At 42.7% G+C, this 23131-nt stretch overlaps 1 protein-coding gene across 1 annotated transcript in view; it reads right to left on the bottom strand.

Moving 5' to 3' along the window:
- Positions 1–2704: 2704 nt before the first annotated feature.
- The window catches only part of ZCCHC17 (zinc finger CCHC-type containing 17), a 442101-nt gene continuing 421674 nt past the window's right edge, over positions 2705–23131 (bottom strand). The window contains exon 6 of the mRNA XM_044060004.1: positions 2705–3104. Within this exon, the coding sequence (XP_043915939.1) occupies positions 2919–3104 (186 nt within the window). The 3' untranslated portion in view covers positions 2705–2918. The remainder of the gene's footprint in view (positions 3105–23131) is intronic.

The raw sequence follows: 23131 nt of genomic DNA, 5'->3' as shown, positions 1-23131 counted from the left end.
CTCTGGACCCGAAATTTCTCAGAGCCCCTCTGCCCCTGGGGCGACGTCCTCCCTGTCCACCTCTGCCACGGTAGGACTGGTTGTCCAGAGCTGGTTGGGAATGTTGTGATTTCCGGAACCACATCTTCTTCTGACCCTTTTGGTTCCTTGAAAAGGACCGCTGGGGAGCAGAGAAGCGGACTCCGACGGCAGACGTCTTCCCGTCCTTCTCACTCTGGACAAGCGTCTCGCAAACTGTTTTGCCAAAAAGGGCAGAACCATCAAAGGGGGCGTTCGCGAAGGACGCTTTAAAGGGCTCCGTAAAGTCGCAATGATGGAGCCAGGCCTGACGTCTCATGACTAGGCCTGCTCCGCTGGCCCTAGCGGCTCCCTCTGTGGCGTGGGACAACAGCTGCATAGAGATGTTTGAAATAGATCTCAGAGTTGCCATTCGGGTGGAGTACAATTGTTTATCCTCCTCCGACATGGACTCAGGGGGGGATGCAGCGTATTCTTTGATAAGATCCCGCTGCATCCTGATGACATGTGCCATATAGTTCAGAGACCTTACTGAGAAGGTCGCTGAACTAAAGACTCGCTTCCCTAAGCGATCCATCAAACGGGACTCTTTGCTCGGTGGATGGACTGAGGGACTCTCCTGAGCCAATTCCCTCTTTGTGGCTGCCGCCGTCAACATGGCATCTACAGGGGGGCCCTTACTCCTATGTGACCGGTCTGAGAGGGGGCTAAGAATCCTATCCGGTCACTTCGGTATTGGCTCCACGGTGTCCGGATCCTTCCATGCCCTGGTGGTAATAAGGTCCACCAGGGGATCGGCTGGAGGGGACACCCAGGAGGTAGACGGGCCTGCCTCGAATGCCTCCAGAAACACGGACTCGTCAGAGGAAGACTTGGGGGCAGACCACCCACCTCTGATTCTCAACATCTCCATGATGTCTCCAAAGGAGACATCCTCAGGGGGTGATCTTGGGGAGCCTTCGCCTTCCTCCAAGTCCGTGTCCTCGGTTAAGGACTCAGGGGAGTCCATGTGCCTCCTTTTGCACTTATGCTTGCGGGGAGCTTCCTCGGGGGGACTGTCCGAGGAGGCCTCGCCAGCAACATCTTGTTCCAATGGAACTATCTGTGACATCGAAGCAGGCTGTCCCTTTGGCCGGGTGATGGAAGCCTGGCCCAGCAGAGAGGGAGTGCAGGGATGAGTCGATGCAAGGACCGGGGATCCGGATGCTCTCAACAGAGCCCTCTCCACAACATCGAATGCCGAGGGAGAGCCACTCTCCAATGGATCCGAAAGTTGGCTCCCACTCGGATCCGATGAAGGGATCGGAGCCGGCGCCGAGAGGTCAGATCCGACAGACTCGAGGGTAGGGTCGGATCCAAAGTACCAAGTACTGTCGGCGCCGACCCACCCCCGGCTCCAAGGCTGCTCGGCTCCGAGCGCTCCGAACCCGGGTAGCGGGTCGGAGAAGGAGCAATTGGGTGGAAAAAAGGTGTCGAGCTCCCCCCCTGAGGGGGGGGGGAGGCAAGAGCACTCCCATCTGCAGCTGGGCCTGGATGAACCTTCGCATCACCCAGTCCAAGTCTGCATCTGATAAGCTGAAAGTGGATCTCGAAGAGGCCACCGAGGCAGGCCTGGAATGCCGCCTCGATGACCTCGACGGAGATCGGGTCTCCTCCTCCTCGGGCCATGGGGAGAAAGAAGGGGATCGGAGCCGAGGAGGAGGAGACCTAGAAGCAATGGAGGGAGAAGCCCGCTTAGCTGGCGGGGCCGAAACAGAGGTCTCGGCCCACCGCTTGTGGTGCTTCTCCCTCCGTTTCTCCCTCCTGGCCTCCCTGTCCTCCGACACTTTAGCGGGAGTTTGAGTCCCAGTCGGAGGCAGGGGGGCAGGAGTGGCAACCACCACAGGCTGTGATGGAGCCACGGGAGTAGCAGAGGTAGCGGAGGCCGAAGCTGAATCCGGGGGTAGAAGTCCTGCCAGGACCAGCTTCGACCTCCGTTCTTTCAGTGCCCTGGGGTTGAACGCTGCACAGATAGTACAGCCCGAGGTAAGGTGTTCAACCCCAAGGCACCGAATGCACCGAGTGTGGCCATCAGCCGGGGAGAGCTTATGGCCACACTCGGTACATTTAGAAAATATGGCTTTTGGGGCCTCAGCCATTCCTTTTTTTTTTTTCAGGCCCCAAAAGACACTCAACAAACACTCACACACTAGCGACCAGCGAAGGGAGGGTATTAATTAAAAAATAGGGAACCTAACTCAGACACACTTTACAAGTACTATTTAAACTAAAACAGAAATTCCTGACGAAAAATGCTAGAAAAAAGTTAACTTTTTCCCACTTATCTGCAGAGCTCAAGAAAAGGATCCAGCCATCACAAGCGTGGCAAACTAGATCTGAGGTCATGGAGGGTTAGCAGGGGATTATGGGTGAAGGGAGGAGCTAGGAGCTCGGATCCATTAGCTTGAAACAAGTTGCCGGCTCGGATCCGATATCGGATCCGTAACCCACAGGTTGCTGACAAATGAACAATCCTCCTTCAGATCTTAGTTTTCAGCTGCATACACGCAAATGTGCAGTATGAAAGTAAACGTAACAGTAGAAGGTTATAACATGTACTGCATTTGCTTACAGGCCTACACTCAAACGACACAAAAGATGTTCTACAGGTCTTACTCAGACACCATATAGAATAAACCATCCTCCGTTTTGTTTCTGTGAGCCTCTTTATTTTCCTAAAGGTACTCAATTACAGCAACATGCACTTCTCCCATAAGGTTGTAATGCAAGAAAACTGGAGTGTGGCCATTAAGCAGAAAGCCCCACTACAATTAAAAAAATATATATATCTCATGCACATATACATACACACGTGTGCACGTGTGTGTGTATACACGAATGTGTAGAGTTGGTCTTGATGACTACTTCACTGATTCCTTGTGCTTGTACTTTTTATGTTTCTTTTTCTTTTTGTGGGATTTATGATGTTTCTCTGAATGCTTTCTCTGCTTGACATCAGAGCATTCCTCGTCTGTGGAATCTGAGCTGTCATCCTGAGATGAGTTTGAAGACTTTTTCTCTCTTCTTTTTCTCTTCCGTTCCTTTTCCTGCAACACATAATGAAAAAGGCAAGCATTTATTTATTAGTTTATTTACATTTGGTGGCTGGGAATGTCTGACTGGACAGAAAGCCTCTTTTTGGCAGGTGCAATAAATTACACAATAATTGTAAAATTGTCATAATAAAAACAGCAAGACAAAGCATGTAAGAAGGGGTGTTTGAGGAGCAGGTGTAAAACTGACAAATAAGATGAGTGTGTAACAGAGGTGAGATTAAAAGAAAGAACGAATGAGGTAAAAGGAATGGAGAGGACAGGAGGAGGTGGGCACATCTAGTGGTGAAGTAGGCACGATGTGAGCAAAAATTTAAACAGAGTGTTTCTTAGTTTCACAAATCGACAAAGGAGAGAGTTCCAAAATTCAAATAGAATGGAGGAAACCATGGTATCTTCATGAGAACTGTAGGGTTGCACAGTACTAAAAACATGACTTTAAACACATGATTTTACAGACAGAAAATTACAGTACATGTTTTCTTGTACATATTCTTAAATCAAAAGCATGCAGTTGAGTCTTAGAAAATATTATACATTTTCTTATTTATATATGCAATGACATGCTAAAACAAGTTAACAAGTAAGAATTCATATCAATACAGTACTTGTTTATAAAAACTGCCTACACTAAAATTTAAACTATCTGAATTTGACTTCTAATCCATATTCTTGCGTTTTTTTAAAGCATTACACTAACACTATATAGAAAAATTTTTCATACATGAATCTGGAGTTAAGACATTTTAATTTGTCTTTTATGGAGTATACATTCCATTGTCAGTCACGTCGTTATACATTCAGAGTCCTTCTAAAAGAGTAATCACAGACATGCCTTTCTGTCTCACCTTTTATTTAATGTCAAAGTAATACTGTTACGGTTGAATGAGGCCCAGTTTAGATGGGTAACAAGTCATCAAACAACATACTGAAATGAAATCCTTTTTTTCCCAATAGTTTGTATTTGACATCGGACCCTTTCTTCAGTAGCAGTTCAATGAAATGTATGTTGGGAGGCAGGGACATCTTTTCACAATGCACTTTTTTCTACTCCACTCTCTCAAATCCAAGCACTAACAGTTTTCAGCTGATGCTTCATCCTTTCTTTTACATGATCTGCACTTTAAAAACTAAACAAAATATCTTCCTGAGGTTTACCACTTGCACTCATGACCACTGGATGAAGCTGTTTCTCTTCTCACCACTAAAGCTGTTAGAGACCCCTACACTGCCTGGTACAAACATTAATTGTGATAAGCAAGTCTGAATTTTTAAATCTGCTGGGCAATATAAAAGCTAACAAGTCCATGATGACAATCCATATATGGCAGCCTTCAACTCTGCACCTTCATTTCATGCTTGGTCACACAAACAATTTGCATACCTGCAAGAGTTCTCATTAAGTACATGCTGCCATAAGTCTTGAAATAATGCTGCTTTATAGCTGGATTGTGCATTTTTTTACCCAATCAAAATACTTTGCCTGCAGTCATTATTGCTGAATCACGCAAAACATGTTGCCTTTGTTCTTGCCTTTCATCAGCTCTTGAAGTATCTTTTTTTTTTCAGTTGCTTTTACCCTTTTCTACTTACTGACCATTAAAACTTATCCTACTGAACTCAAGTCCATTCATTCCCTACCTGTGAGGAATTACCAGATCCACTATGGCAACAGCCATGCTGGCAGGCCATCACTCAAGGCAGGCATCAGGGATTTTGTGCTCTTCTAAGCATCTCAGCAATGCAATTCTGTTTTCATAGCTAGCTTTAGAGGATTTGATGAGGGATCTCAAGTTGTTGTTGAAGCTGATAAGGGTGTTTTTCCAGTCTTGGGACTTCACCTTACAACGCATCAGTTTCCTCCTTCTGTTGTAGAGTTTGTTTATTCAGGGGACCATCAGATTGGCTTCCTGTTTTTAGAGGGGAGCATCTTGGTTCTATTGGGTATGGTGAGATCCATGCATTTGTGTACGTATTCGTACAGTGCATTGGTGTATGATTCGGCGGTCATACAACTATTCTCCATTTGCATGGGTGCCGTGAAGTTAGCCATCTCTGTTTTCAGGAGCCCAAAGTTAGCTTTGGAGAAGTTTTTCATGGTGGCTATCTTTGTGGGGGGGAGTGGGAGGGATGTGGATTTTCAAGGTGATTAGTTTGTGGTCAGATCTAACCAGGAAGGAGCTCACTATTGGTGTAGAGCAATGGTCGCCCATGTTAGTAATGACACAGTCAAGGATGTTGCTACCTCTAGTGGGTGTAAGAACGAGCTGGTCCAGGGTACTGGAATTAATGAACTCCAGGAAATGGGTAAGTGTACTGGTATGTGAGTAGTTTTCTCAGTCAATGGAGGAGTAGTTGAAGTCGCCTAGTAAGAGAGTATTAGGTTGGACCCTAATATTCTCCAGGGTGCTTAGGAACGTGGAGTGTGAGTCTTGGGACATGGTTGGGGACCTATAGCAGGCTACGATCTGAATCGCTGTCTTACCCAATGTTAGCTGCACCTGAGGTATCTCTGATGCGTTATGTTGGGCTACCAGTCTGGAGGTGTGTGCATCCTTTATGAATATGGAACCACCACCATCTCTGGAGCTTTGGTCCAAGTTCTGGGGCTGAAAGGTGTGGAATGAGTTATAGCCTGGTAGTGCAGGGGTGCTTTCTGCTGTCTTGAACCAGGTCTCTGTTATAGCACAAATGTCGATGTTCTCCATTTTAAGGGGCGCTTTAAGCAAGTGCATTTTGAGATTTAGACTTTTAGCGTTGAGCAGCATGACCCTAAGATTCCATTTGTTTGTAGCTGTTACGGTGGTAATTTGGTCTTTGGAACACCACCTAAAAAAGGCACTATAGGGGTGACAAGAGCCTTGGCCAGTATCCTGAAGCCCAGGGGTGACAGATGCAGGCCATCTCTGGCAAAGCATCGAGGTCTGTCAATCATGTCATCCCAGGCAGACAGATACTGGATCCCCTTAGAATGACACCAGAAACTCAGCCAATTGGTGAAATCAATCATTTTCTGTGGTATCATTCTGGGTGATGGTAGGATGCTGCTCAGGTCTAGAGTCATACCCGCCATGGCTACATAATCAGAGAGCTCCTCCATGTTTCTTTTCATGTAGTCCAGGGAGGTACGTCTCAGATCATTCACACCCACATGTACAATGACAAGAGTCATATTTGTACCTGTTGTTGAGGGACCTGAATGCGTGCATTATGTGACTGATCCTGACACTTGACAGGCAGCTGACTGTTACTTTCTCCTTATTCAACCTAATGAGTGGGACATCAGTGTGCCTCACTATCGAGTCACCTATGACTGGTGCGTTGGGCATGCTGTTTTGCCTTAGGGGCTTTGGCTGAGTGGCACACTGTTTAGGAGAGTTATATGTCTCATGATTAGTGTTGTGTTGTGGTGGTCAAGTGCGTTTCTGCCTTGGAGGTCTCTGCCGTTTGGGTAGATTTGTATTGAGAGCCTCCGTGAAGGTGGGTGTGTGGTTTGCGTTTTTATGTGAAGGCAGTGCTGGTGTGTGTTCCGGAGGGCTATATGTTCCATGTGGTGTGGTGCAAGTGTTGGACCTTCTCCTCTTGACCAGCTATTCCGGTCTTGACTGGAGAGTGCGTGGCTTCCAATTTGGTTATATAAGTGCATCTCTCGCAAGTCTGAGTGTTGGGAGGTAGGAGGAGAAGGTTGTTGGCGTACATGAGGCAGTTTCTACTTTGCCTCAGGATGCCCAAGTTCAGCAGGTTAATAGGAGATAGCACAGGGGAACTGACCTTTACACATGCCTGGAGGGGTGGGCATTGATAATAAGTACTGGGTCTGTTTCCTTGTAGAATATTTAGTGCTGGTAGCACTTTTGTGTGCTACAATAATTGCTACAAGAAGTCTGGTAAAGTGCTAGACTAATAAGCTAGTATAAGTGCAAGAGAGGAGAGAACTAGTAGATCTAAGGGATAAATTGAAGAGCAGACCTTGGCACTGCTCAGAAGCTTACAAACAGTCCTGGATACAGCAAGTCTGTATCTGGACTACATTAGTTACAGGAAAAGCGGGAAACAAGTGCAAATGCTGGCTTTTAAACCAGAAAAGTTGAGAGAGAGATGGGAAAACTGCTCAAACGGCCAAAAACTACAATTTCTGGGCCAGAAACCACTCCTCTTGTGGTAGATAAGCTACCTAGTGCTTACCACTCCCACTGATAAGTTAGAAGGCTTCCCTCCAACACAAAGGCTTGGGGGGCTCAGAAGCTTACAAACAGCCCTGGATACAGCAAATCATTATCTGGACTAGATTAGTTACAGGAAAGGGGGAAACAAGCACAAACATGGGCTTTTAAACCAGAAAGTTGAAAGAGATGGAAAAAACTGCCCAAACGGCCAAAAACTACAATTTCTGGGCCAGAAACCACTTCTCTTGTGGTAGATAAGCTACCTAGTGCTTACCACTCCCACTGATAAGCTAGAAGGCTTCCCTCCGACACTAAAAGGCCTGGGGGGATCAGAAGCTTACAAACAAGTCTTGGATACAGCAACTCTGTGTCTGGACTAGACCAGTTACAAGAGAAGCGAAAGTGAAGTGAAAGGAAAATGTGGAAATCTAAAGTTATCCTTAATTCTTCATTTGCTTGATTATTTCATCCACCAAATACATAATACATTCTTTGGCAACTGTAAAAGAGTATGGTTTTATGGAGAACAGATGAAGCTGTGTTTGCACCACGGCTTAAAAAGACATTTCCTATGTGAATTTAGTACAATGGTGCTATTTTTCAATCAGACTGACCATTTAAAGGAGAAATATATAAAGCGTCTGTGAGGCTAACATGCTGCTAATGGACACTTGTATGAAATGTGTTGCTTTTATGCTGTCATAGATTGGTATTTTATGAGCAGCTGGAGAGACCACAGAGGTTCCTCGCCAGGATAATCCAGGGCCTCAAACATCTACTATACACAGATAGGCTAAAAGCCCTATCCCTCTACTCAGTTTCATACAGATTCCTCAGAGGAGACCTCTGGTCTGGCATACAAAATGATCTTGGACCCCGCCTTGATGGGACTGCTGCATATCTGCAAGTCAAGCTCCACTTGAGTAACCAGCACTTACGGCCACAACCTGGTCTGTGACATCAATAGGACTTGTTGGCGGGACAGATTTGTGTCCCGAGACTCCCCCATCTGTGGAATAGACTCCCTCTCCACATCAGGCAGAGTACCTCCTTACCCCTTCTTAAGCGCAACCTGGATAACTTCATAGGTTCATAGATTTGTACTAAATTAACTGCCCTTGCGAGCCATTTTAAGCCTAGCCAGTTATCCCTTGTGAGACTCAAACCCTGCACCTTGTGTTTGTAAGGCAAACACCTTAACCATTAGGCCACCCTCCCTTCCCTAACTGGATGGGAAAAATAAAATTCACTCCTGGGATTCCACCTGTGTTCCTGCTCGACACGGGCATCAGCTGCTGACTTGTCTAAACATGAGCTAAACTCTTGGCTAGGATTATAAGGGCTTCAGGGTCAATAGCCTAGTAACTTCCTATGATCCTATGACCACTTGGACATTAAAAAGCTTAGCCTCATCACTCCAGTATAATGTGTTCTAATTTCTCCCAGAATGAGATTAATACAAATTTGTGGGTCCCATGAGTCACATCTCAAAATGACAGCGCAGAAACAGAAGTACAACAAAAACAGGATTGTGGAAATTACAGCACAGAAGAGAAACAAATGTATGAACATGAAAGTGAAGGATGTCACTTGATTTGAGTAATCTGAGTTGTTGCTATGCCTTCTAAACATGTGGAAATGGAGGGCACTTTCAATGAAATAAATTAGACATCAGGAAATAAATCATAATATCATAGGAAGTTACTAGGCTGTGACATCAATAGGACTTGTTGAGAGGTGTAGGATACAATGACAGTTGTACTGAACAAAATTCAGTAGCTGGCTGAGGCAAAAGCACTACTTATGGTGATGAAGGTACATACATCAAAAAGAATCTGCAAAGTATGGGTATGAAGAAAGAAAGGAAGGAAGGAAGGAGTGCAAAAATAATCTGGTCAGTAAATGAAACCTGCATCCTGGAAGGCAAAAAGCAGGAAGAGTTTTACGTTAGAGAATGCGGGGGTGGAGGAAACTGGAAAATCTTATTCTTGCCACTAAATAATGACAGATATTTGAGTTTCAGGTTTCATACCCTTCAGATAATCTATGTTAATGTAAAACCTGCTACTCTAGCAACTTGAGTCTCAAGTTTATAAGAGCAATATTTAAAATCTGTAGCTGATTTGTAGTTTTTGACCCCTCTTTAATTTCAGTGTTGTCCAAAATTCTTGTACTAAGAGGTTGAGAGGGGTGGGATGTGTGGTTGGGCATATAAGAATTTCAGTCCATACAGAAACAATGTAGATAATGAGATCTAATATTGCTGACCAGATGACATGTCATCATAAATCATACGAAAAAGCAGAACATGAGGGATTTGGTCAGTGGGTTGTGCTGGATTCATATACAAGACAATGGGTTTACTTGATGTTAGGGATACAAAAATAATGAATTGCAGTGAAATAAGAAAAGCAGGTATGATTACTCAGTGGTTTTGAACAGGAATTTAAGTAAAAAGGGACACGTTGGCAGAAGTACTGATTTCTGCTAGTATCTCCGAATGTGAGAGATAAGGCAGTGGACAAACCAAGGGTATAACAGACCACAATGTGCTGGCTTCTCCTGGGCTAAGTGTAAGCACTTGCCAATGAATTTATATATATATATATATATATATATATATATATATATATATATATATACATATATATATATCTAGATTCACTTTATAATCCCGAAATCCTAAAATACCGAATCTCAGAATTTCGAGACCATAAAGCCGAAAGCTCTAAATACCGAAATCCCGAAAGCACGAATTTTGAAATCGCGAATCCTGCACTAACCAGACACCACACACATAGACAAACACACCTTCCCCCCACAAACAAACACACAAACACACACTACATACAAGCAGGGAGGCAAGCCCCTACACAACCCACTTAAATATACTAATTCCAGGGTCACACTACACAAACACACAAAAACACTACCACAAACCTACATTCCCCTTGCACACAGAACATCACAGTCACGACACACACTGACACACACTAAAGCCCCTAACCAACATCCTTAAACATACATACTTACCTGAACTTCCATTCAAACACCGTAACACCAGAAGCGCTACTTCAACATCTCCGAACACTAGGATTTTGAAATTCGCGCTTCTGGGGTTTTGGTATTTAGAACTTTCGGCTTTATGATCTCGGGATTCTGGAATTCGGTATTCCATTATTTCGAGATTATAAAGTGTTCCAATATATATATATATATATATATATATATATATATATAGATAGATATATATATATATATATATATATATATATATCTATATCTATATACACGCACACACACACACACACACACTCATACAATCACATACCAGAGTGACTTAACAGTGAGAGAGAGAGATTGAAAGATAGTGAGAAAGGGGTAAGGAAGGAAGGTGAGAGAGATTACGAGAGATTGTGAGACAGAGAGAGAGAGAGTGACCGAGAGTGATGGACAGCAAGACAGAATGAGGGAATGAAGAAAAGAGTGAGGGAGAGACAGCACGAGAAAGAGATGGAGAAAGTGAAAGAGAGAGAGAGCGAGTGTGAGTGAGACAGAGAGAATAATGGAGGGAGAGTGTGACAGATAGTGAGACAGAGAGGTGTGTGTGTGCGTGAGTGACAGAGTGGGAGAGAGACAGAGCGAGATAGTGAGAGAGTCAGAGTGAGTGAGGGAGGGAGACGGACAAAGAGTGAGAGAGTGAGAGTGAGACTGAGAATGAGTGAGAGAGAGAGACACAGCGAGTGAGAGAGAGTAAGAGAGATTATAAGTGAGTGTGACAAAATGAGAGGAAAGTGAGTAAGAGACTGTATGAGTGAGAGTGAGCGTGTGTGTGAGAAAGAGAGTGATTGAGGTACAGGGAGACAGAGGGTGAGGGAGGGAGACGGACAGAGAGTGAGCATGAGTGAGGCAGTGAAAGAGAGAACACACAGGAACAACAATGACAGTGATTTCCTATGGCAAACCATCATCTGCATTTCAAATGTTGGTGTCTTGAGACTTGAGCTCTTCATTCTCAGAGAAAGAACTTGGCAACCGGCTGGCATACCTGCCTAAATTCAGAAAATCTATTTTTTGTTTTGTTTTGTTGATAGCAATGGATCAGCTGTAGAGTTTTATCCTTTCCCAAGCAATATGTAGTTTTTAGAAGAAAGGTGTTAGGTAAATAACCTCAACCTCATATACAAAAACAAGCATGTAAGCAAACACATTGATGCTGTTTATTTCTGCATGATTACTGTTCTTTTTAACACTAGTTTTTAAGTAATTATGCAAGCCTGGCTTTAAACAAGATTTTTCAGTTCTGTTTGGATTATGACCAAGCTAGGTGTATGTACTAAATCCTTGCTACCAAAAAAAAAAACAAAACAAAAAAAAAAAAAAAACACTTTAATCAGAAAAAAAATATTTTATAAATATGTTGCCTTATTTGTTGATGGAAAGAAGAATCAGGTACTCTAGATAGAAAGCTTACTTTTCAGATGCCTATTTGCAAGAAGGTTTAGTTTACTAATACAGGTACATGGGGGAAAGTTTACATCTGACTACGTGTGGGCTTTGTCTTGGAACTCACTTTTTCCTCCCAACTACCAAAAATCACACTGGTTCATTAGGTACACTAAACACTGCCCAAATCATTTATCTTTGTTCACATGGCTTGATTCATGGCTGAAAAGTGTCTGAAATGGAGTTCACTTACCCATTTAAAGGCCACTAAATACAATTAATTACTTTAGATTAAAAAAATAATGTGTTGCTTTCCTTAGAGGGCTGTAATTAATTGATTTTTTTCAAGAAAAATGCCCTTACCATTCGTATGGGTAAGTACTCAAGAAGAGCATGAGAGATGACATAAAATAAATATCTGTGAAGGGGGGGTGATGTAGTGTTTACCTTACAAAGTTCGATTTTCATCTATGAAAGGGAAATTGGATAGGCTTAAAATGGTCTACAAGGGCAGCTAGCCTAGCACTTGGATATGAACCTATTTTGAAAATCTCAGGGTCAAAAAATAACAAAATAGAGAAATTGGGCACACTGATGATTGGCTGTTTTTCCACTGTACACTTTCTGTTACAAATGTAATCTGGCAAGCATAATGTTTGCAACACTCATAATCAAGGAAATGTCAGGGCTATTGCCAAGGCTGATGCTCTCACAGTGAGCTTATGCATTACATTGCTAATATCTCCAATAAATGTTGTACCAGTTTACCTACCTGCCATGTTATCATCTTTGTTAATCTTTTCAGATGTGCTGCCTGGCCTTTCCATGTCTACTCAACTTATAGTCAGAAAAGTCTATGTTGATTTTGTTTTTGACATCACATCCTGCATTAATTCATGTGGTAATACTCAGAATATGCATAAATTAATGTAATGCAACAGTGAATTATTTACAGGAATGGTACAGGTTTTTCCAGTGCTGGAGAGGTCCTCCAAGTCCACTAACCTTCAAGACAGCTGGTCTGTTATGACCTGGTTGTGGTTTATGCTGCTATGTCCTTAATAACTGTTATCACATCCAAGCAGGGGCATATGCTGGGGGCACTTGGTCTTGTTCATACATGTTTGTGTGAGTGTCTGCATGTATATGCATGCATATATTACTATGATTTAGTGATTAATACACACAGCACTACTGCATTTATATAGAGCTAACAAACATAATGTAATACTTTCATGAGTCCGTTCCATGGCAGACAGTAGGAAAACCTGTTACTACCAGGCTACTACAGCATCTACTTATTGGCTTTTGTGCCAGGTGTTATTTTTTGACCCAATTATAGTTTGTGATGTCATATTTTTTTTAATGACAGTCTCATTCAAGCAACGATATACAATGGACACTTGGTTTTGGTCATCTATATCATTGTATTATTGTTTTGCTATGATAAACTAATCACAGCACAAATGTGTGTATATTCAGCTAGGCTTGACCTGCATTTATTCTTAAAAAAGCAGTAGCACACACCACTTCATTAGTTCTTTCCATACCCAGAACTATGACTGCATTGCTTGGACAGGATTTGCCTTTTTACTGTGGCTGAGAAGGGCTACTACAATAGCCATAAGCTTTCTTGTGAGCTGTTCTTTTTGAACCTGATAACGGTTCATGCTAACATGTTGGGGAAGGATGCAAGACAGAATATATATATATATATATATATATATATACACACACACACACATATATATATATATATATATATATATATATATATATATATATATATATATATATATGGGTCTACACTGACCCATCGAAAGCTCACTTGTTCGAATCGCAAGTAAGCAACTCACCCTTTTTCCCACTGTAGTGCGATCTCAGAGTTGGTATATTTAAGTAGCAGGGGTGTGGGGGATGCAGCCCCCCAGCAAAAATGTGTTTGTAGTGTGTTTTTGTGCGACTGGAACAAGTGGGCTTTCAATGGGTCAAAGTAGACCCACATATATATAAATACCGACATTCTGAACGGGAAATCGCATACAGCGCGGACTGGGAAACTTCACTTGTTCTTGCTGTAGTGCAATCTCGGAGTTGGTATATTTAAGTAGGGGGATTGTGGGGGGTGCAGGGGGGTTGAATCCCCTCTGCTATACATAGTTTTATGTGTTTTTTTTATTTTTACAGGTCTAGTTCACATTTTCGAACATTCAATATTCGATCATATGGTCTCGGCCATATGAATTTCAAACATTTGAGCGTTCGGTTATGTGAAGTAGACCCATTATATACACAAACAAACTTTTAAAATCCTGAAAAGTTAAAAAAGTACAGCTGTGTACACTTACCATAAATGTAGATGTTCGAGTGTATTCACTGTTGCAGTCATTACATTTGGGTAATCCTGCTGGCAGGTTGCCCTCAGCCGGCCTGAATTCCAAAGTTTTGGGTCCTGCGTCCGCTGCTGTCACCCCTTCCCTGATGTCAGGTCGTCAGGGGTATAAAAGAAGTGGCCGACGCCATTTTCTTTCGTTTTTCTTGCCCCAGATGTCAGGTGCCCCCCAAGAGGGTTGCCATAATTTAGATATGTATAATTACATGCACCAATATAAAATTTACCTTCATCTACAAGCAAATACACCACATAGGTTGTATAAATCAGAGAAGGAAAGGCAGGTTCCATCAGAAGAAAAGAGGGATGGTGGGTGGGTAACCTGGACTGCAACAGCGAATACACTCGAACATCTACATTTATGGTAAGTGTACACAACTGTACTATGTTCTTCGTGTTTCACTGTTGCAGTCATTACATTTGGGTAGAGTCCCAAAGCTAAGGTTGGAAGGCTGCAGCTAAACAGTATTAGGAGCGGCTATGAGGCCTTGCAGAACTGCAGTGGCAAAGCCTACCCTGGATTTAGAGTAGTATGGCAGATAATAGTGCTTTGTAAAGGTGTGCACTGAACACTCCAAGTAGCAGCCTCTAAAATGTCCTTGGTAGGTACTCCCCTGAGAAAGGCTGCTGAAGCGGCTGCAGCTCTGGTCGAGTGTGGCCTAATGCCTTTAGGTACTGGCTTGCCATGGTGTACATAGCAGAAATGACTGCAGTGGCCTAGCCACTTTGAAATAGTCTGCTTTGAGATCGCCTTTCCTTGTGATCCTGTAGCATAGGTCACTAGTAATTGCTCTGTCTTTCTGAAAACTTTGGTTCTGTCCAAGTAGAATCTAAGCTGTCTGTGTACATCCAAAGAATGCAGCATTCTCTCCCCCTTGTTCTGTGGATTTGGATAAAAGGTTGAGAGGTGAATAGTTTGGTTGAGAGCCACAGTGGACACAACCTTAGGCATAAATGTTGGGTTTGTCCTCAGAGACCCCCTGTCTGGATAAAAAATAATAAAAGGTTCCACAGCCATGAGTGCCTGTAGCTCTGAAACTTGTCTTGCAGAAGTTATTGCTAGGAGCAGAGCTGTTTTCCAAGATAAAAACTTTATATTAGCAGTAGCAGCTGGCTCACTTTATATTAGCAGTAGCAGCTGGCTCAAAAGGAGGCAGGGTGAGTTTTTCCAAGACATAGTTGAGGTCCCCATGCAGGCATTGGTGATCTCCTTGGAGGTCTTAAATTTTTGGCTCCTCTGAGGTACTGCTTTAATAAGGGATCAGAAAAGATTGGTGGTTCTATATTGTAATGAGCCAAAATGGCAGAGGCATGAATTTTAACAGATGAAAAAGATAGGCCTTTGTCCAGCATCTCAGTTAAATATTGCAAAATCTGAGGAATATTTGGCACAGCTGTATCCGTTCCTCATGCCTAGTTCCAAGCACAGAATCTCTTCCATTTTCCAGCATAAGATTTTCTAGTACTAGGCCTTCTGGCTACCAAAATGACATCCATCACAGCTTTACTGAGAGGTGCGTTTTGTATGACTACATTATTCGCCATGCTGTCAGGTTTAAAGTTCTGAGTTGGCTGTGCAGGATCTGACTGCTTTGCTGGGACAGTAGATGAGGTACCTGAGGTAAGGTCCAAGCTGGGCATTGAGACAAGCTCCTTAACATTGGATACCAGTACTGGCGGGGCAGTCTGGGGCAATCAGTATCATCTTTGGCTTCTCCTGTCTGACCTTTAGGAGTACCTTGGGGAGGAGAGGCAGAGGGGGAAATGCATATACTGATAGTTTTTTCCAGCTGAAAGATAGAACACTCACTTTCCATGCTTGTCTGTGATAAATCCTTGTGCAGAATCTTTTTAGTTGGTAGTTGTGAGGGGGAGGCAAATAGATCTATGTCCGGGCATCCCCATTTCCTTGTTATCATGCTGAAGACTTGTGGATCCAGGTGCCACTCGCGGGGATCCATAAGGTTTCTGCTTAGTTCGTCTGACAGAGTATTTTTCCTTCCTGGCAGGAATTGTGCCTGCAGATGTACTTGGTAAGTCAATGCCGTGTCCCACAAAGTCATGGCTAGTCTGCAAAGGGGGTAAGAATGTGTGCCCCCCTGCTTGTTTATATACCACATGACTGTGGTGTTGTCTGTCTTTATCAGTAGCTGTTCTGGATGAAGTAATTCCTTGAAGGCTGTCAGGGCATTTTGAACTGCTAGTATTTCTTTTTGATTGATATGTAGATGCATTTGGTTTGAGATCCATGAGCCCTGAATGCATCTTCCTGTCATGTGGGCCCCCCAGGCATAATCTGATTCATCCACTGTTAGTGTCTGCCTGGCTGGGGGTAATGTGAATGGCTGTCCCTTGTTTTGGTGACAAGCCTTTGCCCACCATCGAAACTCCTGTTGCAGGCAGGGAATGAGAATAATCATAGTTTCCAGGCTGTGGCAATGTTGAGTCCAAACACTTTTTAGGTACCATTGAAGTTTCCTCATATGCAGTCTTGCATATGGAATTAGTAGGATGCAGGATGCCATTAAGCCCAAAGCCTGCAGAATTTTTCTTGCAGATAACTGGGCCTTTGTTGCCAACATTTTGAAATATAGTCAGTTGCCTTTGTTTGTCTGGCGTGAGATAAGCCATCTGGGCAGTTGTATTTAAGCTTGCACCCAGGAATATTATCTCTTGAGAGGGTACTAGTTTTGATTTCTTTTCTTTGACTGTGTACCCTAGGCATGCTAGAAGTCTTTTAACAAACACAAGATGCTGTAGAAGAATGCCCTTGTTCTCTGCTTGAATTAGACAGTCGTCCAAGTAAGGATATATTTGTAGTCCTCATTGTCTGCAGAATGCAATTACTGGTGCCAGGCACTTTGTAAAGACCCTGGGCGCAGTAGATAAGCCACAGGGCAGTGCAGAGAATTGGTAATGCATTGAGCCAGCCTTGAATCTGAGGTATCTTCTGCATATTTGTCTGATTGGGACATGCAGGTATGCCTCTTTTAGGTCTAAAGTCACAAGCCAAGCGTTCTTGCCCAGCATGGGCAGAAGCTGCTGCAAAGTCAACATCTTGAATTTTGGTATATCCAGGAATGTGTTCAAAATAGATAGGTCCAGTATTGGCCTCCAGGCCTTGTCCTTTCTGGGTAACAAGAACAGTCTTGAGTAAAATCCTTGTCCCTGCTCTTGCTCTGGTAATTGTTGAATGGCCCCCCAAGTCCATGAGGGATGAGACTTGTTGTTGTGCCTCTGCCCATTGATTTTTTGGCAGATCTAGCAGGCCGTTTGCCTTTGGCAGCGTATGGAAATGGAACTTGCAGCCTTGTGACACGATATTTAGGACCCATTTGTCCTGGGTTATAATGTGCCAATTTTGAGAAAAAAAGTGCTAATTTTCCCCCTAAGGGTGCTGCCAGGAGATAAGTGCTTGGTGCAGGCAGGGGGAAGTCATTGGGACTGTTTCCTGTATGGCTGTGATTTGTCTTCTCCAACTTTGGAGGTAGAAGCCCCCATTGCTTTGAGCGCTATGAACCTTGCGCCTGGGGTCTGCCAATAAGGGCGTCTGGATCTGCCCCTTTGAGGTCTGTCTGACACAGGAAAGGGTCAATTCTTTGTTGGCCAGTGTCTACTAAACCTGGGTGGCTGTACTTGTAAAAAATCTTTGACCATTTGCATAGATTTAGCTTTGTCCTCCATTTTCTTTTAACACCTCTTCTGCCTTAACACCAAACGAAGTATCATGTTGTAAAGGTGCATCTAACAATTTAACTTTAACATGATCAGGCAGATTTTGTTACTTTAACCAAGTATGCCTCCTAATTACAGAATCTGTAACTGCAGCTCTGCAGGAGGCCTCTAAAGAATCAAAACCACATTGCAAAGCATGCTTTCCAACTTGTTCAGCTGCATGCAATAAATCCTGCATTTCCTTGTTTTCTGCACATTCAGAGTTTAACAACATTTTCTGTTTAAGCAATGCCATGACATGTTGCTGATATTTGAGCATATGAAACTGACAGTTTAAGGCCCTTATAGCCAAGGTTGCAGATGTGTAAACCTTTTTCCCCCATCTATCCAGTGCCCGAGAATCTTTGTCAGAGGGGGTAGGGTTTTTTTGCAGTGGAAGCCTTAACTCCTTTGGGACCCTGAGAAATAGTTTCTGGGTCTGCAGCAGGGTTTTTAAAAAGGAATTTATGAGAGTCAGGAACCCTGTAATATCTGTCAGGCTTAACAGGAGCTGGAGGTAAGGAGTCAGGGGTAAGTCTAGACTCCGAAAACACATCATCTACAATGTCTAACACAGGTGGGATGGCTAGTGGCTTGTGTTGAGGTAGTAAAAGGAAATCCCTGAGCCTCTTTTTAGATTCTGAAAAATCTTGGCTCTCCCAGTGGAAATGCTCCCTCATGATATGTAACTTTTCCCCAAAAGAATAGTCCTCTGGAGGAGAAGCTGAAGGTATAGATTCTTCAGCATCAGAATCCTTATAGGGGGGGGGGGGGGTAGAGAATATTCCTGATCAAAAGAAGAATCAGAAGAAATGGAAACCTGATCTGAAGATTCATAGTCAGTCTCTTGCCTAGGCCTCTTATCAGGAGGGGGATGGGAACCCCTGATCAAGGTAATCAAGTCTTCGGCCATTTTGAGCATCTGTTTTTTGGGCATAGAGGCCTGACCACGTGGCTCTTGAGTTTGTTTCTTTGCTTTGGAAGGTACTTCAGTCTTTGCCCTTGAAGCTGAAGTAGGTTTGCTGTAAAGATGTTTAGGTCTGAATACACCCTCAGGAGCCAGTGCCTGCTCAGCAGCTCCGGACCCATCTGAAGGGATAATACCCAAGGCTCCAATACCTTGAGTTTCCAGCGGTATGGCAGACTCCATGTGGGAGTCGGCAGTGGCCTGCGACTCTAAAGTACCGGGCGTCAGGGGCTGTGAAAGCGCCTCACTGAGGATCGGCAAACCGGCGACTGGCTTAGGAGAAGCTTCGTCGTCGGTTTTGGGCCTCGGTTGTCTATCTCTTTCCCTTTTTTTTTGCAGTTTTTGTGAACTCCGGTAGTCGGACGGCTATCCAAAGACATTTCTGGATAATTAAACCGGTGTCCACAATAGTTTAAAGCAAAATCATACCGATGCTTAATAGTGCGTTGGTTAAATCTAGCACAGAACTGACAACCAGAAACGTTGTGATCACGGCCTAGGCAAGGAATACAGTAAGAATGAAAGTCCTTATGAGGTATTTGCTTCCCACAAGAAATACAATTATTAACTTTTTCTGACATCGGTCTGGAGCAAGAAAATAGTTTCCCCAACGGGGTAATTAGCTTTATTGAAGACTTCAGATCTGAAACTCGAACATGAAAATCTCAGGAGTCGGCCGACCGGCACTTGCGAACTGCTTCTGCTTCGGGCACCGCACGGCAAGAAAGACTAAAGAAAATGGCGTCGGCCGCTTCTTTTATACTCCTGACGACCTGACGTCAGGGAAGGGATGACAGCAGCCGACGCAGGACCCAAGACTTTGGAATTCAGACCGGCTGAGGGCAACCTGCCAGCAGGATTACCCAAATGTAATGACTGCAACAGTGAAACACGAAGAACATCCCTACTGTCACATACCTGAAATTACAAAACACTGACCTCCAATACAATATACTACAATAACTGTGAACACATTTCCTATAAATGTTACCCTACAATGTTAAATCCTAAATTCTACCACTACATACCAAACACAATTTAAAATATAGAGAACGATTTACAGGAAAAGCAAGTACAACACTATAGCAACACTAAACTACTCTTATAAAACCCAACCAACATACCTAATCACACCCCGCCCACTAACCAATACCAGCAAACCCAAAACATACCACTCAATATTCATGAGGTAGCTATAGCACCAACATGGATAGTCATTACAAAAAAGAAACTTAAAAAATCATGAAATAGTTTAATTTTACATTTTTGCAAGGGGCTGCCCCCCCAAACCACCTGCAATGTATATATACACCTACCATACCTCTCAACAAGCAGAAACATCAAAAATCTGGACAAAGGCCCATGAAAAATAGGTACAAATCTAAATGTTAATCAACATAAAATGTGCATACATAATTAGGTAACCCCGCCTGCCCCAATGGAATTATGAGATATAACTTTCAAATGCAAACTGAAGAACAGACAACCAAAATATGGCCCCAGAGTCCCTCTGCAGACATTCCAATGTCAGATCCCTTGGCTTTTTTGCCCCATTTACCATAAACAGTATAATGTGCATACTGCTTTACTTCCACAGTGATTATTTGGATTTCATTTAAAACTTTTATTTTACATTTTATAGCACAAACACTAATAGACATCTGCTAAACTAAGCAATACAGTCTCACAATGAAAATAGACTTAGCATTACAACTTCTCCGCCCTTGAAACTCGCATTCATTGAAACAGCATTGAAACCACATTCAAAGAAAATACATCTGGCCAGTGGTAGATAAAGATTACCTTTGGACTGATTTCACAGGTCCCTTGCACACAAAACATACATGTGTTCTTTGATACACCATCCTGACCATATTAAATTACATTCCTTGTATAATACAGCACACTTGTTAGAGCATGTTTTAAAGTTATTGTTTTGAACATTTTTCCAGTAAGCAATGAAACAAAATGCATGAACCAATAATGACAAAACTGCCCAATTCAGAACATTTCCATCATAAAAGTCTACTCAAACTTCTACAATCCGCCAGTATCAGTAAATATGCACAATATCTGCAGAAGTAAAAGTAATGTAAATAATTCCACACTAAAGAGACCTGTAACTAATTAAGAGGTTGCTGCTAGCAAACAACTTTATATTGCTTTGTTTCATCTACAAGTAAAGTGTCTGCTGCCCTTGAAGAATAAATTGCCTATGGTACATTAAAAAAAAAAGATAAGCTAGTAATATTTCAATAGGGAATGGATAGCAAGCTGATAACAGATTTATAGTTACTAGGTATCTCCGCCAAAGGAGGACATTTTTAGGACTGCAGCATCCACCCCCTTTAAAACTACAACACAATACAGTATCAGCAATTCATCTACATACTGTGGGAGTAGAACCCACTGCCTTCTGCAGCAAAAGCAAGTATATATTACCTGTTGTGCTACTAACAATGCAAGTAGACTTTGCATATGCAGCACTAAACTTCTCTTTGCCTGAAGAACTTTGCAGCACAAGAAATCAGGAAAAAGCCAAATGTATTGGGGGAGGGCGAACAAAGGCCCAAAACCACGGGCACATTCTAAACTTTGCTTGTATAATCTTAGAAAGTTGCTAAAATAAAATGTTGTGTTACCATGTGTTTCCTGAAAGATAGGAAGACTGAAACTTAAATGGCTAACATTATTTAGTGAATTCAATTCTTACTGATTTGCCAGAAAACCACACATTTTATTTTTATTTAACATTTGTTTACCAGGAAAGTCCGAATTGGAACAAAATCAATTTTCAGCAGAGGCTCCAGACGCATGTCTTTGTATCATGGGAGGAAAGAAGAGCACCCAGAGAAAACCCACACAAACACAGGGAGGACATGCAGACTCCACACAGAAAGCATTTTAGCTGAGAATTAAACCAGAGAACGTCTTGCTGTGAGGCAACAACAGTACCACTGTACCACTACACCATCTGAATTTTAAGAGGAACACACCAAAAGTATGAGCCCAAAATTCCAGATATTCTGTGAAAACTTGTACAATTGAGAGCTACAGCTCCTTCAATCAGAAGTAGTAGTATGGGTAGAGAACTGTCCTTCTTACCTATGCACGCTGGGGAAATGCACACATGGCTCACATGCTGCAAAAACAAAGTACAGTGAATCTCTGGAGCCCGAATTCCGACAGGCTGGCAGGCTGTTTACAGAGCTGACATCAGCCCAAAAGCTGGGGGAATAAAACTAAAAAAAAAAAAAAAAAAAGCCCAGAAATTAAGGGGCGTCACTTGGGAATTGTGGCACCACATTATTTGGTCCTCAAAACTGGCAAAAAATGAAAAATTTGGTACGGTTGAGAGGTACAATACCTACTCCAAGATCACAATGAATGGATTTCCTATTCCGCTCAGCTTGGGGTGTCTGCTTTTACACATTCAGTCATCTGAGCATCCGTAAAATGAAGTTTCAGTTAAATGAAACTTGGACTTTTTTGTCTCAGTAATCTGAACGTTGGTCTACTGACATTCTGTTAATGTCAAGCAGACCCCACATATATACATTTACATACATACATACATACATGCATACAGTAAGAATACTCTCACTCCAACCTAGATAGAAAACTTATTTTTTAGAAACTTATCTGCAGAAAGGAGTGGTTCTCTAATACATGCATACTTTGCAAAGTTTGCATCTGACAATATATGTGGGTTTTTGTCCAGGTACTCAGTTTTCCCCCCAACTCCCAAAATGCATTCTGCCTCATCTGGGTAAATTAAACTCTGCCCATATGTATAACAATTCATTTATCTTTGTCCTTCTGTTTGAGCCATGGCTGAAGGGTCTGAAAAGGTTAAGTAAACAAAGCACCTGCACTGCATATTGCCATCACTGTTCCTCTGACCTACACCAAACACATTTGTCTATGCACAACATATGCAATACTGACTAATGGGAACCACTAACAACTATCAATTTATAAACCTTTGTACTGTTTCTGAACATGTTTTTTTTTTACTCTGCAGCTTTCTGTTTTATCACAGAAAAATCAGTTAAAGAAAGGGAAGAACTATTCTATTAAAAGGCATATATGGGTAGAGATCAAAGCTTTCCTGTTGTCTAGAGCTTGAATTAAAGAGCGACAGATATCTAGTCCCTTCAAGAGGATAAGGAGTTTGCTTAGAACCTCAGAGCTGTGTTAAAAACTTGTCATAGTTGTGTAAGGAGTTTGCTTAGAACCTCAGAGCTGTGTTAAAAACTTGTCATAGTTGTACATGCTTGCGTGTATTCACTGCTGCAATGATGATATCTGGGATTCATGCCTGCACAATGCAGCC

The sequence above is a fragment of the Protopterus annectens genome, chromosome 1.part2, assembly GCF_019279795.1.
Source record: "Protopterus annectens isolate FY-2018-M chromosome 1.part2, PAN1.0, whole genome shotgun sequence".
Lineage (NCBI taxonomy): Eukaryota > Metazoa > Chordata > Ceratodontiformes > Protopteridae > Protopterus > Protopterus annectens.
This window is presented reverse-complemented; position numbering and strand designations above follow the sequence as displayed.